The 24,005-nt window shown below is 51.4% G+C and overlaps 1 protein-coding gene across 2 annotated transcripts in view; it reads left to right on the top strand.

The window, feature by feature from the left end:
- Positions 1–21,348, top strand: part of MVB12B (multivesicular body subunit 12B) — a 215,042-nt gene extending 193,694 nt beyond the window's left edge. The window contains exons 10-14 of one of the 2 annotated variants that reach the window (XR_009600100.1): positions 13,712–13,827; positions 16,447–16,530; positions 16,676–18,676; positions 19,901–20,060; positions 20,302–21,348. Coding sequence is in view for 1 of the 2 variants with exons in the window: in XM_027966440.3 (XP_027822241.1) it covers positions 3,201–3,287 (87 nt within the window). In the remaining variant the exon portion in view is untranslated. Of the gene's footprint in view, positions 1–3,200; positions 6,534–13,711; positions 13,828–16,446; positions 16,531–16,675; positions 18,677–19,900; positions 20,061–20,301 lie in introns of those variants that run through there. The other variant, XM_027966440.3, reaches the window with a different exon arrangement.
- Positions 21,349–24,005: the final 2,657 nt, after the last annotated feature.

Here is a 24,005-nt window from a genome sequence, read left to right as displayed (position 1 = left end):
GTGGTATAACTTGCCATCTATCCGTGTCATCTTCCATCTTTCATCAGCATCTCATAGTTTTTGGACTCCAGATCTTTTGTCTCCTTAGGTGGGTGTATTCCTAGGTAGTTTATTCTTTTTTGATGCAATGGTAAATAGGATTTTCCTCAATTGCTCTTTCTGATATTTCATTCTTAGCATATAGAAATACAGCAGATTTCTGCATGTAATTTTTGTACCCTGCAACTTTACTGAATTCACTGATGGGCTCTAGTAGTCTTCTGTTAGTGTCTTTAGGATTTTCTGTTAGGATGTGTGGTAACATGCCATCAAAATGGTGACAGCTTTACTCTTCCCCCCCCCCCAATTTGGATTCCCTTTCTTTTTATTCTCTGATTAATGACCATGCCTCGGACTTCCAAAACTATGTTGAGTAAAAGTGGTGAGAGTGGACATCCTTGTCTCATTCCTGATTTTAGAGGAAACGCTTTCAGCTCTTCACCACTGAGTATGCTGTTTCAATAACTGTGGGTTTGTCATATATGTCCTTTGTCACACTGACAGTAGGTCCCCTTTATGCCCACTTTCTGGAAAATTGTTACCATAAGTCGAGTTTTATCAAAAGCCTTTTCTGCATCTACTGAGATGATCATATGGATTTTACTCTTCAGTTTGTTAATGTGATGTATCACATTGATTGATTTACAGGGTTTTTTCCTAATGGCATTACTTAAAAGATAGTTTTTATTCCCTGAAATAAACCCGCTTGATCATGGTATATGATCCTTTTAATGTATCGTTGGATTCAGTTTACTAGTATTTTGTCGAGGATTTTTGCATCAGTGGTCATCAGTGATATTAGCCTGTAATTATTTTTCTTTTCTGTGGTATCTTTGTCTGATTTAGGTACGAGGATGATGGTGGCTTCATAGAACGAGCTTGGGAGTGTTCCTTCTTCTGCAATACTTTGGAATAGTTTGAGAAGGACAGGTGTCAGCTCTTCCCTCAGTGTTTGATAGAATTCGCCTGTGAAGCCATCTGATCCTGAACTTCTGTTTGTTGGGAGTTTTGTAATCAGAGATTCCGTTTCAGTGCTTGTACTTGGTCTGCTCAGATTTTCTTCCTGGCTCAGTCTTGGGAGACATACCTTTCTAAGAATTTTCTTAGAATTTTCTTCTAGGCTGTCCAATTTTATTGGCATAGAGTTGCCTGCAGTGGCCCCTCATGGTCCTTTGCTTTTCTGTGGTGTCCCCTTGTAACTTCTTTTTCATTTCTGATTTTATTGATTTGGACCCTCTGCCTTTTTTTCCCCTTGGTGATTCTAGCTGAAGGTTTATCCATTTTGCTTTTTTTTTTCTTCAAAGAACCAGATTTTAGTTTCATGAAGATTTCATATTTTTTAATGGCTGAGGAATATCCTATGTATGTACCACATTTTCTGTATCCATTCATCCATCGATGGACACTTAGATCGTTTCTGTATCTTGACTGTTGTGGATAATGCTACAGTGAACACAGGGTTCCCTTTTCCCCACATCCTCACCCACACTTGTTATTTCTTAATAACATGAAATTATTATTATAAAAGAGATGAATTCACTGAGGTTCAGAGGCGAAAAGACCTAGCTGTCACCCTGCAATGTCAAGCCCTTCCCTCCCCACCCCTTCTGTGTGTAGGGAGCACAGTCCTGTCACTGGCGGCCCCTGGCCCCTTTGGCTGCTCACACGGGATGGCTGGGGCCCGCCCAGACCTCGCCCCCACACCCAGCGCCAGCTGCCCCTCTGTCCCGGGTCAGTCTGTAGGCCATCGGCAGGTGGCCGAGGGCGAAGTGCTCATTCTCCCCACCCTTTCCCCCAGGAGGAATAAACCCCTCCAGCATCCTCTGCTCCCCCTCATTCCCAAGTGACCCCCAAAACCCCTCAGCTGTGCTCCCTCAGCTCAGCACAGCCCCTGGAAGGGCCTTGTAGCTGCAGGCAGCTCACTTTGGGGCTCAGGGACCATTTGGAGCCCACAGCTGCAGCACCTTACTGGGTGGGCACCCAGTGGTCATGCCCCCCGCCCTTGCTGGGACGGTTCCATGTCATCCTGGCGGCTCCCCCAGCTGGCTCCCCGAGAGGGCAGCTTCAGGCAGAGGCTGAGTTCAGCCAGGTGGTTCGATTCTGCTCTGCTTTGTGTAGGGGAGCCCTTCCTTATGGCAATTCTAGTGCTGAAAAGTTTTTGAAAATATTATTTTAAACATTTAATGACCACTGATCTGATCTAAGCAACTCATTCCTAAGACCCAGGGTCGCATGTGGCTGCCGCCCATGGTGTCCAGGCCCTTCTCACAGCCCATTCACAGTCCCGCAGCCCGCCGACCTATCTGCGCAGCGGACACTCCCCACCTGCGCCTCCTCTTCTGGCCCGGCACACCTGCCCCACATTTGGGTGTAGAAATCCCCACTGGCCGTCAGGGTGAACCGCAGGTGTTCCCCCTCCTCTGAATTTCCACCGGACTCGGAGCCCACCATCTCACTTCCATGACCCGGGTCAGGTGGGTAGGCCCGGGTCTCCAGCATGAGAACTGAACCCAGGTTCAGGCCGGCAGTGGGGCAGGCCGGGCCCAGGTCCACTCTGCTGGTCCTGCCCTGGCCCAGGCTCTCATCGCTTACTAAGAATGGGTCCCAGGAGCCCAGGGAGGAAGGTGCTGGGGGCGTGGGGGCGCCCCGTCCCTGTGGCCCACGCCACCTGCGGCTTGTCTTCAGCTCAGAGAGCACTGAGCAGGCGGCCGGCCCCAGGGGCTCCCCAAACCTGCAGCCCGCCTGCCTGGCCAGGTCTGGGGTGGCGCCCAGGGCCGGCCCTCCCCATCCACGAGACTCCTCCCGCAGCGGGAGCAGGGGGACCGTCTGCCGGGAGGCGGGAGGGCACGCGGCACACCGCCTGGCACGCGAGCTGCTGCTGCTGATGGCGCACATCACCAGGGGAAGGGTGCGCAACGGTCCAGTCGTCACAGACGAGCCCGCCAGCCACCACGCAGCACTAGGGGCGTGCCCCTCCCCCGTGCACTCACGTGTACGTGTGCACAGCCCACGCCTGCGGCACGTGTGCACGTGCCAAGGGCAGCCTGCCGGTGTCCTCAGGGCCTCCGTCCGGCTTGTCCACGGCTGTGGGCTGGTTCTCTCCAGCGTCCCCTGCCCTGACTGAGCTTCTCTCCCCCCCCCCCCACCCCGATCTCCCGCAGTACGAGTACAGCTTCCGCACGGAGCAGAGTGCCGCGGCCAGGCTCCCGCCCAGCCCCACCCGATGCCAGCAGATCCCCCAGTCCTGAGGGGCCGCCCGCCTGCCCGCGGGGAGACGACACAGCGCCCGGACTACTGAGCGCCCCCTCGCCCGGCCCCCCCGCCGCCCATCCACACTGCCCTGCTCGGCGCTCCTGGGAGACTCTGGGCAGCTGAGCTGTTGCCTCCTCAGTCATCAGTCATCGGTTTCCCCAACGTGATGCCCCCTGCCTCCCCGGGGATGCTCTTCCTTAACCTCCACTAACCTGTGTGTGCTGTAGTGACCAGCGGCTCCTCCCGCATCTGTGTGATGACTAGTCCTTCGACCAACCCTACCCACCACGGGAGCTGTCTGAGGGCCCTGGACAGTTGTCTGGCCACCCAGTGATGCCACCGGCTCCCTGCCCTCCTGACTGCCACCATGAAGCCATCGCCTCCTCCCAGAAGACCCTGAGGGGCTGGCGGCCTGGCACAGGGCACCCGCCCCCCACCCCCGGCACTGATGGATCACCCCATGGAACAGGTCTCTCACGCCAGGGGCATCGAGTGCCCGAGAACTTCACAGGGACCCTAAGGAAACACGGAGGACGCAGCCGGTGGTGCCCCAGTGGGCCTGGGCCTGGCTCCCCTCTGACTCACCCCTCAGTTCACACACTGGACGCCCTGAGGACGGGGGCCGGCCATCCCGCAGCCACCAGCCCAGAGAGGATTTGCCTGCGGGTGAGGCGGCCAAGTGGCTGGGTGCTTGCGTGGACATGAACCTGGTCCACTTGCCACCAGGTCCCCTTGCCCAGCCTCCTCACCATCATCCCCACAAAGGGCTCATCTCCACAGTGCTCACGTGCCAACAACAGCTCCAACTGCCCGGCCCCGCACCCCGACCATCATCACGTGGGTAAAGAAGCTCTGTGAGCCGGTGCCAAGGACGTGGACACGCAGTCTCCAGACTGAAGCCAGAACTGACCTTTCTGCCACGAGGGCCAGTGACCATGCCATCATTCCCCACAGTGCTGGCTGCCCAGCCCAGCTCCCCACATGGGCACCGTGGGAACAGGGCCGTTGTCCTCCCGGGAGACCTGGTCCTCACCCGGTGGCTGCCTTGTCTGGCCGTGGGACTCTGTCCTAAACTCCCAGAACCTGGTATCTCACACCTTGGAGGTGGGGGGCAGGGGCCATCAGATAGTTGGAGCATTGGATGTGAGCTTTGACACGTGTCTGGCATAAGAAAGCAGCCCAGGAGAGGCCCTGCCCAGCTGGGAACAGAGCCCCCGCCCCCTGCAGTTCCTCGAATGACACCGGGGTGGCTGGGGTGCAGTCAGGAGGGGCAGCCTCTGGCTGAGACACGGGGCCAGGGCAAGACATACCTCACTCAGCCGGCCTCAGCTCCGCCATCTCCAGACCCTCCGCCTTCCCCCGTGGCTGGCCCTTGATCTTTCCCTTCCAGTACCTCCTGATTCCTGTGTGCCACCTCTCCCCACTGCCCCCGAGACCTGAGGACGTCCCTGGCAGGGCCGGCCTCCCCTGGAACCCGCCAGGGCCCAGGAGGCACGGGTGGAAATTCCTCGGGCAGACCTTTTGGGATGGGTGCTCGCCCGGGACTGAGCCGCTGGCTTGGCCTCAGACGTGCCCACTGAAGTGAGCTGTTGTTCCTGGGAGTCACGGGGTAGGGAGCCCCGAGGGGCCCAGAGAACCTGCGTCTGCTGCTGCTGTCAGGATGGTGGAGCTGGTCCAAAACCAAGAGCGGGGGTGACCCCATTGCTCACCTCTGTCCGGCCGTGTTGGCTCCGTCCCTCAGTCTGTCCTCACACCCCGGCCGTGGGGTCGTCCCACCAGGTAACACCTGCAGCCTTTCCGCAGCCTTCCTCTGCTGGGAAGCAAGCGCTTTGGCTCCATGGGCCCGAGGAGGTCCAGAAACGGTCACGTGAGAGTCCCTGTCGGGAGCAAGAGGGCCATGAGGGTGGCTGTTGGGGAAAGGGTCTCCCCTCCACCCCTCCACCAGGCCACCCCCGCCAGCCCCAGCCCACCCCCGGGCCAGGCCAAGAGAGGCAGGGTCCAGGGCCGCCAGGAGAGGACCAGGCCTCCCCCCCCGCTCGCAGCAGGCAGCCTCAGCGCGGGGTCTAACCAGTGACTGGATGGCACCGTGTCTGCAGCTAAAGAGAACGGAGCAGCGACGGTGTTGGAGAAGCCAGCGTCCCCAATGGGTCTTAGGCGGCTCCTGACCTCTGTCTCTTTCCTTCTCAGGGGGGCTGCCTGCCTGTGTGGAGGTGAAGCTCGCCCACCGGGAACTGAGCCCCCTCTTCCCCCTTCCTTTCTGGGACGGTGCTTTTCTCCGCAAACCCTCTGGCCACAAGGGGCGGAGAGGCAGGGCTTCTCTCAGAAACACGAAGGGCAGTGACCTCCACCCTTCCCAGAAGGACTCCCCAGAGCACAGCATCCCCCGCTGCCACCTCCTCCGTCCCCCGAAAATTCTAAGCCTGTCTCCACAGGCCTTGGAAATGGCACAACGGCGGTAAGGAGTAAGCAGCCGGCCCCAGGTTCACTTGCAAATTTATAACAAGGTTTTTCCCCCACCCTGAATCCAGGAACTGACTGTGGCCACAACCTCCTCTCGGAGGGACGGTCAGGACGGCGGGGGGCGGGCGGTGAGGACCAACACGTCCGAAGCGCCTGCTCCTTGCCGGGCACGCGGCCGGCACTTGAAGCACATTTTCCTCTGTCATTCCCACCTGCTTCACCCCCCCAAAAAAAACACCGATACCCAGAAGTGGATGCTGGTTCCAGGTGAAGATGTTGAGACGTGTCTGCAGGCACAAAGCCGGCGAGCGGCACAGGCGGCCCAGGCCCCGCTCTGTCCCGTCACGAGCACCTGCCTCCGGTGCAGTAACGGGCCTGCGGGCATGATGGTGTCTCACCGAGCACAGGGCTGCGGGCTGCCCCTCACCGTTCACAGGGAGCCCAGCCCGCAGCTCCCTGGAGCCAGCCGGCGAGTGAGCCTACAGGTGAGCATGAAAGCCGCGCTCACCTCCCTGGGCCCTGGAGCGGCTGGGCACCCGTTCTCACCGCAGCTGCCCGCCCCTCATGGGGCGGCTGGCCGTCCTCACCCGTTGGACCCTGCCAGCCAGGCCTGTCACCACCAGGAACCGGGGCCCGGGCGGGCGGCTGGCTGCACTAGGTTAGGAACAACATTGTACTGCGTGTATTTATTTGAGGTGACTCTAGTACTTGGCAAAGGGAAGTTTCACTGTGTGATTGTCTTCTTAATATAATTTGTTAAATAAACGTTTGTTTTAACCTTTTCCCGGCTGGCTTCTGTCTCTGAGGCATGGAGACGGGTCCCTCCGGCTCATTCTGGATGCAGGCTGGGCCAGCACCATCCTGGCCTTCCAGCCTTCTAGAAAGAGCTGGTGGGTTTTCTTGCCCCGTTTGGATGACCTGGTGACAAGCCAGAAGGATCCTGGAGGAGCAGCAGCCTTCAGGAATGCTCCTGGCGGGAGAAAAATGCCAGTTTCCATAAAAGCGTGTGAAGTGCCTGTGTATTAATGGGTCTCCAGCAAGGAATGCAGAGGGCGCTTTCATCTCCAGCTCGCCCCGAGCCGTGTCTGGGCTGGGGCGGGGCCGTCTGGCTGCTGGAGCGGGGGTCATACAACCACACGGCTTCAGCACCACTGGTTTTGTCCTGTCCCCTCGCCCACCTGCTGGCAAGAAGCTGCCCCAAACGCCTGGGAGGGGCTGCCAGCCCCAGACATGCACAGGCTCCTTGTGGGACACGACTGGTCAGGTTACACCATCAGAGCTCTTTGCCTCCTTTATAAAGTGACCTTAGTGGCTCAGAATCTGCCTGCAATGCAGCTCGATGCCTGGGGTCAGGAAAGATCCCCTGAGAAGGGAATGGCAACCCACTCCAGTGTTCCTGCCTGGGAAATCCCATAGAGGAGTCTGATGGGCTACAGCTCATGGCGTCGCAAAGAGCCGGACACTACTGAGCCACTAACACTTTCACTTGTGCATTTTGGGGCCAGACACCTGAGTCTGAGCCAGCTCCACCTCCAGGCCTATTAACACTAGGCTTGGGTGGCCCATAGCTGTCATCTCACTAGCACCGTGAAAATCCCCCAAAAGGTAACGGCACCTCCAGCCCAGGCCCCCATGCCCGGCACCCCTCAGGTCTTTTTCCCACAGTGGGAGAGGGAGAACAGTGCAGAGAACTCTGTGAGAAAGCCGTGAATGCCACTCGGCATGGAGTTCGGAGAGCTGACCTCACGTTCCAGCGCTACCGCTTCCTGAGCACGCAGCTGGGAGCACCCCACGCCTGTCTAAAGGGGCCGTGCCTCCCTCGGTGGCCTCCCCTGGGAGAACGGAATGAGGGCTCGCCGGGCAGTCAGCACGGAGACCCAGCGACCTGCCAGCTATCTTTGGGGCCTGGTTCTGTGTTGCCGCCCACCAGATGTGCTGGGTCCCTCCTGAGGCTGCATCACCCAGGAAGTTCAAGTGGTGGATTTGACACCCAGGACACAGAACCTGTTTCTGGAGGGGCCTCCAGCACTACCCTGGAGAACCCTGGGAGAAGGCTCTGGGCAGCAAGAAACGGAAGTCCACTCATGACAGCCTAGACCAAGGCAGGCTTTGTGGCCAGACCTGGAGACACTCGGAGCCCAAAGCAGGACGCAGCTGAGCCTCTGAGGGGCCAGGGCCAGGTGGCCCCTCTTTGCCCTCTGTCTTGACACCTGCTTGCTTCTCATCCTCTCACACCCTGGCCCTCCCTCTCACCTGTTCTCTGCACCAGCATACTTGGCCCATGCATGCTCACACGGCCCTCCATGTTTCCACATTCTCAGTTCAGCAGACCCAGAGACAAGAGTCCCAGGACAGACTGTGATTGGCTGCCTGGGTCAGCTGACCCCTTCTGCTCCTGGCTGCTCTGGCCCTGGTGGGAGGGGGGCTGTGTGACCCCAAAGTGCCTGGAACAGGTGTAGGTTTAGACCCTTGAGAAGCATCTGCTACAGAGAGGGGAAGACTGTAGGCAGAGGAGTGGGACACCTCCCCGGGGTGATGGTGGAGCCCTCCACCACTCAGGAACAAGGGGGGAGGACAGTGAGGTGGGGGGAGCACCATTCATCCAGCCACACATCCACCAGCTGTCCAAGCTATGTTATATATCCACGTGCAGGCCCCAAGCTGGGCACTGCGGGCTCAGCAGTGACTGGCACCATGGACCTCCCTGTCTTGTGGTGCTGACGGTCTAGCCCATCCCACTCCACCCGCCCCCCTGCCCCCCCGCCACACACACACACATCCCAGCCATGTCTGTCCTACTCCCCACACCAACTGGCTTGTTGCTAAAACCCAGGATGCTCCCTGAGCCCCACTCCACCTCTCTCCTCGCTGCTGCCCGCTCCTGGCAGCTGCGAGCTGGTGGGTCTTTATGCTCAGGTCTGTCAGGGCCAGTCTGCTTGAGCTCCAGCCACACGGCCCCAGCAACAGTCTCCACTTGGACATTTCACCTCGATCTCAGCACATCCCGAGCTGAGTGTGCCTCCTTCCCCCAGGCCCCACACTGCCTGCCCTCCGCTAACATCCCCATCTCTGGAGCAGCCCTACCACCTCTCACCAGAGCCACCCACGCCCCCACATGGAGCTGCCTGTGATCACCCCACTTCCAGCTGGGCAGTTCTCGCCTCTAAACTTGCTTTCAAACTCAGCCCCTATTTTCCTTGCTGTTCTTTCTTTTAAAAAAATTTTTTTAATATGAATTTATTTATTTTCATTGGAGGCTAATTACTTTACAATATTGTATTGGTTTTGCCATACATCAACATGAATCCACCACGGCTGCTCCTTTTTAAGTTCCAGCCTCAACACCTTTGGCCTGGATGACAGCATCAACCCCTTAACTATTCCCCCCACTGCCTCCCCCATCTTGCCATCTCTCCCATTGTCCTCACGGCCAAGATCCGATAGTACTCCTCCACTTCATGTGCCTTACCCCTCACCCTGAGAATGAAATCTGAGCCCCCAGGTCTCCGTACCCCACTGTTCTAGGTCTGCTCCCACCTCCCATCCCAGCCTCACCTGCCACTAATTCCCCTGCTGAATTATTCATGCTTCCTCAAACCTTCCTGGTGGCTCAAAGGTAAAGCCTCTGCCTGCAATGTGGAAGACCCAGGTTTGATCCCTCAGTCAGGAAGATCCCCTGCAGAAGGAAATGGCAACCCACTCCAGTATTCTTGACTGGAAAATTCTGTGGCTACAATCCATGGGGTCGCAGAGTCGGACACGACTTTGCTTTCACTTTCTTCGAACCTAAGCTCTCCTTTCTTGCCTTTGCATATGCTATTCCCTCTGCCCAGATGCTTTTCCCACATTTTCTTCTGCCTGGTAAACTCTGTTCATCCTTCAAGACTTGTTCATATATCTCCTCTGTGATGTCCTTTCTTGACCCCCTTCAAACCACTGAACACCTTTCCTTTAAAAGCCATTGATCCATTGGTGGTATTGGAGCCATTTGATCCTCTTATTGGGTTATCTCCTCCTGGAGGAAGGGGTATATGTCTCATTTATTACACTTCCTCCCCAGGCACACATATACTCAGGGCACCTAGTATAAGCCCAGAGGAATAGCAGGCATGAGCAAATGCTCTTTGAATGAGTTTCCTGAAGTGGGTGCAGAGACAGGTGGACTGAACTCAATTCCTGAGGAACCCAAGAAGAATGGGCCCCAGTGCCACTTGCTGGGAGGCTTGTGACCACCCCAGGGACCATGATGAACAGCACTGGGCTTCCACAGGCAAGTCTATGCTGGCTTCAAAGACAGCAGAGACAAGGGTGAGAGCTGGGCCCTCATCTGGCTCGTTTCTGAAGCTACCGTGCCTAACACGATCAATAATGGTGGTGGGGTTGGGGCAGGAATGTGGACTGCCATGGGCTGCTGCTTCTCTCCCTTGAGCCCAACTCGGGAGGGTGTCAGAGAAAGAGACGGGGAGACTGGTGGATCACAGGGCCCAGCACTGAAACTAGGAGGGGCTTGGTGAACACCAGGCCAGAGGGGAAGACAGCCAGTGCTGCAGATGCGAGATGTGCGGGGAGGCGGTTTTCTGGCTTTGCTTGTTCATCTGTCTCCCCCTCCCACGTTGCCCTGGCTGGGTCACTGCCTTCCTTTTACTATCCCTTCACTATTTCGTGCTTTTCCCAAAACAACAGCTGGGCTAGACGCCTCTCTTCTCCCCACACCTTGGCCCAGGTGAATGCAACTAGAGACACAGATCTCAGGAAAGGTGCTTTGGGGCCGTAGGTCTTAGACACTGAAGATCTGAACCGCCTGATGGGGGAGGACACACAGGCAGAAGTTGGCACAGGCTGGAACCCCCAAGGTACATCAATCCCTCTATAACCCTCTTATCCTTCTCTGGAGGGAGCTTGAGGGTTTGCAACCTTGATTGCTCATTAGAATCAACTGAAGAGTTTTTAAACCTTCTTATGCCCAGATCATAGTTGCAGGATACAAAAATCAGTTGTGTTTCAGTACACTAATAATTAATTATCAGAAAGGGAAATTAAGAAAGCAGTTCAGCCTATAATTACATCAAAGACAATAAAACATCTAGGAATACATTTTAACCAAGGAGGTGAAAGGACTGTATATTGAAAACTGCAAGACACAGGAAAAAGAAGTTGAAGACACAAATAAATGGAAAGATACCCCATACTCATGAATTAATAGGATTGATAGTCCTAAAATGCCCGTATTCTCTAAAGCAATCTACAGATTCAATACAATCCCTATCAAAATTCCAAAGGCAGTTTCACAGCAAGAGAATAATCCTAAAATTTGTATGGAACCACAAAAGATAGCAAATAGCCAAAGCATCCTTGAGAGAAAAAGAACAAAGCTGGAGGCATCATGCTCCCTGATGTCAGACTATTGATATATTTTAAAGTTTTATTAACCAAATCAGTATGGAATTGGCACAAAAACAGACACATAGATCCATGGAAGAGACAGCCCATTAATAAACCCACACACTTATGGTCAATTAACCTACAACAAAGGAGATAAGAATATACAATGGAGAAAAGACAGTCTCTTCAGTAAGTGTTGCTGAGAAAACTGGACAGCTACATGTAAAAGAATGAAATTAGAGTATTTCCTCATATCATATACAAAAGTAAACTCAAAATAAATGAGATCTGAAACCATAAAACTCCTAAAAGAGAACCTAGGCAGAACATTCTTTGACATAAATCATAGCAATATTTTTTTGATCTAAGGTAAAAAAAAAAAAAGCAAAAACAAATAGGACCTAATTAAACTGAAAAGCTTTTGCACAGCAAATAAAACCATCAACAAAATGAAAAGGCAATCTGCAGAATGGGAGAAAATATTTGCAAATGATATGAATGACAAGGGATTAATATCCAGCATACATGAATCATTCAGACAACTTAATAGCAAAAACCAAACAACCCAATCAAAAAATGGGCAGAAGACCTGAAATTTTTTCCAAAGAAGACATCCACATGGCCAACAGACACGATGTTGAGCAACATCATAATCATGAAGGAAGTGCAAGTCAAAACCACGAGATGTCACCTCACACCTGTCAAAGTGGCTATCATCAAAAAAGTCTACAAACAACAAATGTTGCTGAGGATGTGGAGAAATCCCACTGTGGGTGGGATTATAGACTGATGCAGCCACTATGGAAACCAGTATAAAGTTTCCTTTGAAAACTAAAAAATAGAGCTGCCATATGATCCAGCTATTCCACTGCTGGGTATTTACCAGAAGAAAATGAAAAACCTAATTCAAAAAGATAATTTCATCCCAGTGTTTATAGCAGCATTATTTATAATAGCCAAGATATGGAAGCAACCTAAGTGCCCTACAACTGATGAATGGATAAAGAAGCTGTAGTGTGTGTGTATAGACATATATAGAGGAATGTTACTCTGCCATTAAAAAGAATGAAAGTCTGCCATTTGCTACAATATGGATGGACCTAAAGAGTATCATGCTTAGTGAAATAAATCAGATAAGAAATACAGATACTCTACGTTATCATTTGTATGTGTAATCTAAAAAAATAAAGCAAAGAAATGGATATACCAGAACAGAAACAGACTTATAGTGAACAAACTAGTGTTACCAGTGTGGAGAAGGAAATGGAGAGGGGTGAGATAAGGTTATGGGATTAAGAGACACAAACTACTTTGGATAAAATAAATAAGCAACAAGGATATATAGTACAGGGACATTCTGCCATTATATTGTAATAATGTTAACTGAGAATAATCTGTAAAAACACTGAATTGCTGTTATACACCTGAAACTAATGTGATGTTGTAAACCCACTACACTTCAATTTAAAAAAAAGAAGATAAAAAGGGCAGCCATCATCATCATTTTACAGATGAAGAAACCAAGTCTTCAAACGGGTTAACGTGATTGCCCAAGGACATAAACTGATAAAAGGTGGATTTTAAATAGGAACACAGAGGGCTTCCCTGGTGGCCCAGTGGTTAAGAAACTGCCTTGAAAGGCAAGGGACACCAGTTCAATCCCTGGTCCAGGAAGGTCCCATATGCCACAGAGCCACCAAGCCCACACACTCCCCTCCTGAAGCCTGTGTGTCCAGAGCCTGTGCTCCGCAGCAAGGGAAGCCAAGACGAGAAGCCCGTGCACAGCAGTGAAGAGCAGCCCCGCTCACCACTAATGGAAGCCTGTGTGGAGCCCTGAAGACCCACCAGCCAAAAAGTCAATTAATTAATTTTAAAAATAAATAAAATGGGGATGCAGAGCTAATTTTTTGAGTATGTTCTCTGATTTGTAAGCACTTGGCAGTGTATTATTGATAAATAAGTAAATAAACACCACCACCACCACCACAATGAACCTAGTGCATATTATAGAGAATGGTAATTGCCAGAGATGGGGGTGGGGATGGGCAAAATGGGTGAAGGGAGTCAAGAGACACATACTTCCAGTTATAAGTTCTAGGGATATCTATAACAACATGGTAACTGCAGTTATTACTATTGCTTTGCACATCTGAAAGGTGTTAGAAGAGTAGATCATAAAAGTTCTCACTATGAGAAAAAAACGTTCAACTCTGTATGATGACAGATGACTTTCCAGGTGGCACAGTGGTGAAGAATCTGTCTGCAAAGCAGGAGGCACAGGAGACGCGGGCTTGATCCCACATTTGGGAAGATCCCCTGGAGGAGGAAATGGCAACGCATTCCAGTACTCTTGCCCGAAAAATTCCAGGGACAGAGGAGCCTGGTGGGCTACAGTCCATGGGGCAGCAAAGAGTTAGATGTGACTGAGCATGCGTGCACCATAGGATATATAATAACAGATGTTAAACAGATTTGTTATGGCCATTTTGCAACATATACAAAGATTGAATTGTCATGTTATACACCTGAAATGGATATATGTCAATTACTGAAATCAGATTGATTTTATTCTTTGCAGCTGAAGATGGAGACGCTCTATACAGTCTGCAAAAACAAGACTGGGAGCTGACTGTGGCTCAGATCAAAATTCAGACTTAAGTTGAAGAATGTAGGGAAAACCACCAGGCCATTCAGGTATGACCTAAATCAAATCCCTTATTACGGTACAGTGGAAGTGACAAACAGATTCAAGGGATTAGGTCTGATAAAGTGCCTGAAGAACTATGGATAGAGGTTCGTGACATTGTATAGGAGGTGGTGATCAAAACCAACCCCAAGAAAAAGAAATGCAAAAAGGAAAAATGGATATCTGAGGAGGCCTTACAAATAGATGAGAAAAGAAGAGAAGCAAAAGCCAAAGGAGAAAAGGAAAGATATACCTATCCAAATGCAGAGTTCCCAAGAATAGCAAAGAGAGATAAGAAAGCCTTCCTAAGTGGACAATGCAAAGGAATAGAAAGGAAATAGAGATCTCTTTAAAAAATTAGAGATACCAATGGAACACTTCATGCAAAGATGGGCAGAATAAAGGACAGAAACAGCATGGACCTAACCGAAGCAGAAGATATTAAGAAGAGGTGGCAAGAATATATAGAAGAACTTTACAAAAAAGATCTTAATAATCCAGATAACCACAATGGTGTGATCACTCACTTAGAGCCAGACATCTTGGAGTGTTAAGTCAAGTGGGCCTTAGGAAGCATCACTATGAACAAAGCTAGTGGGGGTGATGGAATTCCAGCTAAGCTATTTCAAATACTAAAAGATGATGCTGTTAAAATGCTGCACTCAACATGCCAGCAAATTTGGAAAACTCAGCAATGGCCGCAGGACTGGAAAAGGTCAGTTTTCATTCCAATCCCAAAGAAAGGTAATGCCAAAGAATGTTGAAACTACCACAAAATTGCCCTCATTTCACATGCTAGCAAGGTAATAGTCAAAATCCTTCAACCTAGGCTTCAATAGTATATGAACCAAGAACTTCCAGATGTACAAGCTGGATGTAGAAAAGGCAGAGGAACCAGGGATCAAATTGCCAACATCTGTTGGATCAGAGAAAGCAAGAGAATTCCAGAAAAACATCTACTTCTGCTTCATTGACTATGCTAAAGCCTTTGACTATGTGGATCACAACAAACTGAAAAATTCAAGAGATAGAAAGAGTAGACCACCTCACCTGCCTCCTGCGAAACCTGTATGCAGGTCAAGAAGCAACAGTTAGAACTGGACATGAAACAACGGACAGGTTCAAAACTAGGAAAGGTGTGTATTAAGGCTGTATATTGTCACCCTGCTTATTTATCATATGCAGAGTACATCATACAAAATGCCAGACTAGATGAAGCACAAGCTGGAATCAAGATTTCAAGGAGAAATATCAATAACCTCAGATATGCAAGTGACACCACCCCTGATGAAGGTGAAAGAGGAGAGTGAAAAAGCTGCCTTAAAACTCAACATTCAAAAAACTAAGATCATGGCATCCAGTCCCATCACTTCATGACAGATAGATGGGGAAGAAATGAAAACAGTGACAGGTTTTATTTTCTTGGGCTCCAAAATCACTGCAGACAGTGACTGCAGCCATTAAATTAAGACACTTGCTCCTTGGAAGAAAAGCTATGGCAAACCTAGATAGCATATTAAAAAGCAGATACGTTACTTTGCCGACAAAGGTCCATATAGACAAAGCTATAGTTTTCCCAGTAGTCATGTATGGATGTGAGAGTTGGACCATAAAGACGGCTGAGTGCTGAAGAATGGATGCTTTTGAACTGTGGTGTTGGAGAAGACTCTTGAGAGTCCCTTGGACTGCAACAAGATCAAACCAGTCAATCGTAAAGGAAACTCTGACACTTTGGCCACCTGATGCGAAAAGCTGATTCATTCGAAAAGACCCTGATGCTGGGAAAGATTGAAGATGGGAGGAGAAGGGGATGACAGAGGATGAGATGGTTGGATGGCATCACTGACTCGATGGACATGAGTTTGAGCAAGCTCTGGGAGCTGGTCATGCAGCTGGTGTGCTGCAGTCCATGGGGTCACAAAGAGTCGGACATGACTGACTGAACAACAATGGCAACCTCAGTAAAAAAAAAAATCTTAATATTTAATTTTTGAAGTTATTCAGTTCAATTCAGTCGCTTAGTCATGTCCGACTCTTTGCGACCCCATGAATCACAGCACGCCAGGCCTCCCTGTCCATCACCAACTCCCGGAGTTCACTCAAACTCATGTCCATCGAGTCGGTGATGCCATCTAGCCATCTCATCCTCGGTCGTCTCCTTCTCCTCCTGCCCCCAATCCCTCCCAGCATCAGTCTTTTCCAATGAGTCAACTCTTCGCATGAGGTGGCCAAAGTATTGGAATTTCAGCTTTAGCATCATTCCTTCCAAAGGACACCCAGGGCTGATCTCCTTTAGAATGGACTGGTTGGATCTCCTTGCAGTCCAAGGGACTCTCAAGAGTCTTCTCCAACATCACAGTTCAAAAGCATCAATTCTTCGGCGCTCAGCTTTCTTCACAGTCCAACTCTCACATCCATACATGACCACTGGAAAAACCATAGCCTTGACTAGACGGACCTTTGTTGGCAAAGTAATGTCTCTGCTTTTAATATGCTATCTAGGTTGGTCATAACTTTCCTTTTGAAGTTATTAATATAGTCCAATTATCAATCTTTTCCTTTCTGCACCTTAAGAATCTTTGCCCATCCTCTCTAATCCTTTAAAAATGACTTTTGTTCCCCACTAGTCCCGTCCCTTGGAGAGGAGTCCTGGAAGATGGTAGAAGAAAGGTTTTGGAAGATGGTAGAAGAAAGGTTTTGGAAGAGACAAGGTGGGTGCTGAGCTCTGAAGGGGATGGACTGGGATGAAGGATGTTCCAAGTAAGGGGCAAACAAATGGAGGGGGGTTTGCATTTGGTCACACAGCCCCCACGCACATTTACAGAGGACCACAGCAACCCGCTTTGTGTGTTACAGCACAGTCCGTGGGCTCAGACTGCCCCTGCCTTCATAGGCTGTGCCTATGCAGAAACCAGGCTGCAGAAGGATGGGTCAACCAGAGGGAGCTCAGGGCGTCCAACCAGAGTACTCCCAGAACCTGCGCCGAGCCTGCAGGCAGCCGGGATTCCATGCTCCGGGTGTCCTGTCCCGTTTGAGGATGACTCCTGAGGTTTGATGGCCCCAGCTCAGCACCCAGCTCTGGCACCTGCCCTGGACACAAGGGTGGGGCCCTGGGAAAACAGCCAGCAATCACCAGGGCTTTCCAGGGGAGGATCTGAAGTGAGACCCTTAAGATGCTTGGCCCACGGTGTGGCCTAGCGCTGGCTACCACCCACAGAAGGCACTGGGCTCCAAGGATGCCAAGGAAGGCCCATTTTGGGTAGGCAGGAAGGGGGAGAGGCACTCTTAGGAGACCCCAGCTCACCCCAAACCTATCCACCCAGTGTGGGGGCCCCGGGCCTGGGTACCCCATCAGTGTTCCCTGGCTGGGTTTTGCCAGAAAATTTCCAAGAGCTCCGTGTTTCGAATTTGTTTCCGGCACCACCTCACCCATCAGCACCTCCTGCTCAGGTAGAGGGCTGCCGTGTCCCCCCAACACCACCCCCGCCCCCGCCCCGTACCCCACCCCATCAAGGGGCGGGAACAGCCTTTGGTTGCTTCCAGGGAGCAGGCCCTTCTCAGGGAGGCACTCCCCCACTTTGAATCCCATTTCCCAGTCGGGGGAACCTGGGAGGTCTCTTGCCCCTTTCTCCTGCCTGTTTTTCCCCCTCTTTAAAAACAGGGCTCATCGCATCCTAGACCTCCCTTTACGGCCCGTCCAGAGCACAAGGCCCCTCTCCGCCCGCAGCCTGGGACGTGGGCTCGCGCGCCCCAGTCCGGCCACGCGAGGGCGCTCTGCCGCGTCCGGTCTGGCGCCGGCCCTCGCTGGGCTCTGCGGGGGCCCCGGCTCTGCGTGCTGGCGGCTCACCCACCGTTCAGAAAAGAAAGCAGAGCTCCGAGAACCCCTCTGACAGTTCGGAAAACGAATCCATCGCCTCCGCACTGCGGGCATTTGTTTGGATGGAGGCCAGCCCGCCGCGCGAGCCCCTCCACGCCCCTCGGAGGTCCCACCCCAGCCGCTCCCCGCCGGTTTGCGGAGGGCGGCCCGCGTGGGCTCTGGATCGCCGCGAGGGGGTAACCAACCCCGCTCGCCAAGCTTGGAATCCGGATCAGCTGGAGGGACCCAAAGCCTCCGGCTCCGCCCTCCTCCAGTGGCTTGGACCACATCCTAGAGACCAAACTCTGAGCCTCGACTTCCACACACATAAATTGGGAAAGACAACAGTCCCTACTGTGAAAGTTGCTGAGAAAGTTGAAGGAGATGGGCCGCTATCGTCCGGGCACCTGCGTCTTTCTGAGCCTCAGTTTCCCCAGCTGCAAAATGGGGATAATAAGTCTTTACCTCCCAGGGTCACTGAACAGGCCAGATTGCAGCGGCTACTTGGCACCCCCTGGGCTTTCGGGCAATGGAGCCACTGGGGTGGTTAGGAAAGCTCTGCAGAGGCACTGAGTTCACAGCTCATGCCAGAGCCCCAGAACCCCACAGGGTTGGCTATTAGGAACCAGGTCCCCCAGTTTGGGAGCTGCTGGCTTAGAGCATGGCTGATGGTCCCTCACTTCCCTGGCTCAGATAGGGGGCTCACTGTGCAGCCCACACAGGCATGTGGGCAGGGGGCTGGGTCCTCCTGGTTGGTCTTCAGGGCCCTCTCTGGTTGAGTCACCAGGCAAAAACACGCAGCTCTAACACCATCCAGAAAATGAAAATGTCTCCGGCATCTAATCCTTCCCTTTCTTTTGGCAACTTAAATCTCCCTGAAACATAACCGAGATACCAGACGCAGTGTGAGCGCTCATGATGGAGCCGGCCTCCTCTTGTAAAGCGGCCTCAGGGACTTTGTGCAGCAGAGCAACGCCTCCGGTCAGGCTCAGCCTCACCAGGTAGGTGATGATCCCTGACCTCCCCAGTCCACATCACAACATGCCTCCACACTGGCCCTGACCTGACGGGCACCCTCAAGCCCTGACTTCCTTCCCAGACAAGGGCTGCTACCCACCCCCATCCACCCACCCCCAAATATTTGGAATGGTCTTTGACTGAAATGAGATTAATCCTCAGTTCCCTGACAGTGTCTTTGGGCATGTGTTTTTATAACCTCCCTTTCAAATGAGAACCATTTGTCGTGGGGAAGCTGGGGAGGCCCAGCCCTAACTGCTGAGCCAGACATCATCGGCACCTGATTGAATGTCAAGGACAGTGTGAGGGGGCAGGGCCGAGGTGACGGCAGGCTGTAAGCAGCAATGACCTGTCCTTTGCTGGTCCCTGGCCCAAGCCAGTGTCATAAGTCTGAGGATCGTGGCTCCAACCCAGTCTCTCCTACCCGCCAGCCAAATATCCTTGAGCTGGTGAGCCTTGAGCCTTTGCCTCTAGGAGCCTTACTCTCCTCATCTGTAAAATGGGAGAGTTGGGCTTCCTAGGTGGTGCTAGTGGTAAGAATCTGCCTGCCAAAGCAGGAGACGCAAGAGATAGAAGAGCTGCAGGTTCGATCCCTGAGTTGGGAAGATCCCCTGGAGGAGGGCATGGCAACTCACTCCAGTATTCTTTCCTGGAGAATCCCATGGACAGAGGAGCCCTAACAGTCCAGGGGGTCACAAAGACACGACTAAAGCAACTTAGCACGCACACACGCTGGGCCCAGCCCAGTGCCTGATAGACAATAGATCTTCAATGTCCAAAGAGGCTTTTGGTGGGGAGGCAAAGTAGCCCATGCCGGGGTCTTCCAGGGGGTTGCAAATGTCTGTCCTATGTGTTACTCAAGTCTGTTCCCTTTCCAGGCTCACCCTAAGTGAGGGGACATCCTTGCATAGCACTTGAGTGGCTGGCACTTGAATAGGGAGAGGGTCGAGTTTATAGGTGCCCCACGCAGCCTCTTTAATTAGCTCTGAGCCCTCTGTCGGTGGCCTCCCTGCTCAACACCATCTCCCCCCTACCCCCGCCGCCACCCCAGGTCCTGTTTGAAGTTGGCAGACCCCCACCCGCTTCCTGCCGCCCCAGCTTGCTGAACCAACTACAGACCCTTGGGGCTCAGCTGGGAGGAATTTATTGGTGGAGAATTTCAATCATGGGTTCTTGGCTCAAACTTGTTGCTACCCCCACCCTCAAAGTCTCCCCAGCAGTTTGATACTCATGAAACTGAGGCTCAAAGGAGGGACTTCTGGCGATCTCAGAATTCCACCTGGGCGGGTCGGAGAGTTCACAGCCCCTCATCACTTGGAGGAAGGGAACACAGAGGAGCAGGATGCAGGTTCCTGAGACCATGCAGAGGTAACGGAATTTGCTCACCTTCCAGAGCTGCTTAGAAACACCATTCCCACCTTCACTAGCATCCCCTCCCCAGCACTGCGGCAGGTGTCTGGATCTCTGAGGTGTGAGCTTCCCCCCTCCCCAAAGTTGGGGCTGAGGGTAAATGGGGGAATCCGAGTGGAGAGCCCAGAATGGCAGACCTGGACACCAAAGCCACAGAGATGTACCATATTTCTGAAGCCGTGCTCCTTTGCCTCCCCAGAGGCCTTCCCTGGGCGGTTTCCAGACCAAGAAGCCCACGCCCTTCCCCGGGAGCCGAGCCAAGAAGGTCCTGGGACTGAGGGCCCCATGTGCCGCTCATTTTCCAACCCCTCTGGGCAGGGCTGCCTCCGCTCCATGCCTCGGAGAGATCTTTGCAACGATGGATAAGCCGTGGCCCCGACGGCCCTGGCCCTGGGGAGGAAAAAAAATATCTTTTGCAGTTTCGTGTAAAGCCTCCCACTTCTTGCTTAATAAGTGCTGAAAGCGGCACAAACAGAGGGACCCCGGGCTTGCCATGACTAACAAGATGACCACATCAGGCAGAGCCGAGCTGGGGAAGAGGACCGCGCCGGCAGGCCGCCCGGCTTCCCGGAGCGAGGTGTCCGATTCCCGATTCCCTCCCCGGACGCTCCGCCAACAGTGCTTTGAAGCTGTGCCTAGGAGCCGGGAGCAGGGAGGCACAGAGAGGAGGGGGTAAAGGGCTGGTCCTCCCTCCCGCCTCCCGCAGGATGGGCACAGATCGCCCAAGATAAAGGAACCGCAGCCTCCTCCAACTTGTGCTGAGTCGCTCTTTTCAAAAGCCCTTTCAGATGGTTTCACTTCTCCGCGCGCGCTTTGTTGAAAGATGTAAAAATTTCAAACCACCACAGAGTAAACATTTCAAAACTCGCTCTTTGCAAAAATCAGTCACATTTTCCCGAAAAAAAAAAAAATCCCTTGAATTCCATCTCTCCACGCACCACCACTCCCCCCCCCCGCACCTCCCCCCCCCCCCAATCCCTTCTTCTGTGCTCTTTGGATTCGAGTGTTTTTCATTAATTTAGAAGCAGTCCAGGTAAAGCTGGTGTTTGCGAGCTGGTGTTTTACGGGCGGGAAGTAGCTTTGTTATTTAGGAGATGTTTTAGATAAGTCAATGTCTTGTCAAAATCAAGCAGGTTTTCTTTATTAGGGTGAAATCGTAATGAACTCATCTGCTTCTAATATTTATAAAGAGAAGAGAGGCCATTAATTCTACTGCTTGTGAATAAAACCATCTGTGATTTCTTTCCATTTGATGGGTTTTGGTTTTAATATACATTTTTCACAAATAAGCGCAGAGATTTTTTGGTGAAAATGTCACATTCAGGATCTCATAAAGAAAGAATGCAAAGAGAAGAAAACGAAATGTTTTGTTAGCTAAGTAATTTCTCACCTTGCAGAGTGGGGAACATTTGAGCCAACTTTAGCACATTTGGGTGATGGAATCGCCCGTTCAACGCTAATGCAATCCATGACATGTTACAAGGCGAACCGCGTCCGTTTTGAAGTTTGTTTTCCTTCGGGAATTACACAGTTCATTTAACCTAATCTGTCCTGACACTTGAATTATAATATTATGAGCTTCTTCAGGGAAGTAAAACAGTAGTTGCCTGCTTAAAAGCAAAGCAGAAGTTAATAAAGTGGGCAAAATGTCAAGGAAAAGGAGCTAATCGAATCACAGTGTCATTCTCTAGAGAAAATACAGTCAAGTTGTATTTTTTTTCCAGTCGAAATCTTGGACGCCTAATGACACATTTCTGTCCAGGAAGAAATTTGAACTCTGAAACCAAACTTGATTAAACCCCAAACTGCAAGACCTTGCCCACTGGGGACCGCTCGGGGACTTTGACTTCTGGGTGTCAGAGCTTAATTAAAATATTCATCCAGCTGCTCTCCCCTTGCCAAGAGGACCCAGAGGAATTAAACCAATAAGCCTAATTCTATTAGTTCACCTGCCTGTGTACACAGAGATGCGGAAGACCATTTACAGGTTCAGAAAAAAAGAAAAAGCACCAGACCCACCCTGCACACTCAGCATCAGTGAAGTGGACACCTAGACAGAGTTCCACGTAATATTTGGGGGTCTCAGTTCCCGACTCCAAACACACATGACAAGTTAAAAATTCTCTTTCAAGAAATGCCAAGTAAGACATTGTAACGATTTGTGTGTTATGATTTGTGTATCATCTATAATAACATCTAACATTTACTGAATTCCCTGTGCCGCTGGGCCGACCCTGTCCCTTTCACATCTCAAGGAAATCTTCAGTTCCCCTTTGTGAAGTAAATACTGTTATTACCCCCACTCGACAGATAAGGAAACTGAGGCTCTTCAGTGAGACAAGTAGCTTGAAGCCCAGAATTCCCAGACCACAGTCTGAGCACTTAACCTCTAATATAATGATGGCTTCCCTGACATTCTGATCTTTGTTTCAAATTTTAATGATTTTGTATTCACCCTACACACACGTACAAAATTAGGAAAGTAGAGAAGCTGTAAAGAGGAAAGTCAACCTAGCTCTCACCCTTCCTTGGTCCCGCCCCCAAAGCAGTCACTTTGAACCATTTCTAGTGTTTCCTTCCAGAGTCGAGGCTTATTCCAACAGTTATGGATATATTTTCCTTTCAAAAAAAAAAAAAAAAACATATGGAGCATACCAGTACACAATTCTGCAGCTTGCTTTTTTCCATTTTCTAATACATCTTGGAGGGTCCTCCATCTTATCCCTTTTAGACTGCATGTTATAGCACAGAGAACTATATTCAGTATCTTGTAATAGCCTATAGTGGACAAGAATCTGAAAAGAATACACACACACACACACACATATGTATAACAGAATCACTTTGCTGTGCACCTGAAACTAACATTGTAAACTAACTATACTTCAATAAAAAATAAAAATTTTTTAAAAAGTGCTCACCATTCTATTCGGTAGAGGTGGTAGATGGACCCATATGAGAATATCAATATTCAACCATTTTTGACCAGCAGAAATGGCAGCTAAACGTGGTTCTGCCTAATATCATACATTTTTTTAAAACCCAATCTCCAGTAATGGATGTGGAGGTGGTTTCCCCACCTTGGCATCTACAAGCAGTGCTGTGTTGAATATCCCTTCACACAATGGCAGGTACCATCTATAGGGCAGACTCCTAGAAGTGCTACTCCCTGGGAAGAGGGGAAGTCAGGCCCCGTCCCTAAAGTCTTTAAAATGAAGTGGTCACCCTGGCTAATTTCTGAAGCCCCTGTTATCACTACATTTGTAATCCCACACCTAACTAGAGATGACCACACACACACACACACACACACACACCCCCTCATAGCTCTGGCCTCAGGATCCCCCAGATCACTGTGAAAATAAATGTTTTCCACCAAACACGGACTCCCTCCCTACTGGCTGCATTTGTCAGCCAGGGAATGAGACATTTCCCCGTGATCAATACAAATGAAATAGAGATCCAGCCTGGGCAGCCGCAAGATGTGGTTTTTTAATAAGGAGACCTCCGGAGGATATTGCATTCCTATGACAACAGCCGGCAGACCTTGATTTTTAGTGTCAGAACCTGTTTAACGCGAAGGTCTGTGGCTGGGGCCTGGCCGAGCACTGGGTGGGTGGGTTGTCTGAGGCTGGAATCAGGCTGGTCCTCCAAGGCTGCGGCGGAGACCAGCCACCGCCCCTGCAGGCCACCTGTTTGCAAAGGCGGCCGTGTCTACCAGCTGGGCGGCCGTGAAGGTGGCGTGGCTGTCCAGCCAGAGGTGATCTACAGCCACGGACTGGATTATTTACGGCTCACCTGTGGTCCCCGACACCTGGGCATCTCTTGGATGACGGCAGTTTGCCTTAAACAGGACCGGTAACTGAGCAGAGGTGGCAGCAAACGTGAGCGACTCTATTGACC

Source organism: Ovis aries, chromosome 3, assembly GCF_016772045.2.
Source record: "Ovis aries strain OAR_USU_Benz2616 breed Rambouillet chromosome 3, ARS-UI_Ramb_v3.0, whole genome shotgun sequence".
Taxonomy (NCBI): domain Eukaryota; kingdom Metazoa; phylum Chordata; class Mammalia; order Artiodactyla; family Bovidae; genus Ovis; species Ovis aries.
This window is presented reverse-complemented; position numbering and strand designations above follow the sequence as displayed.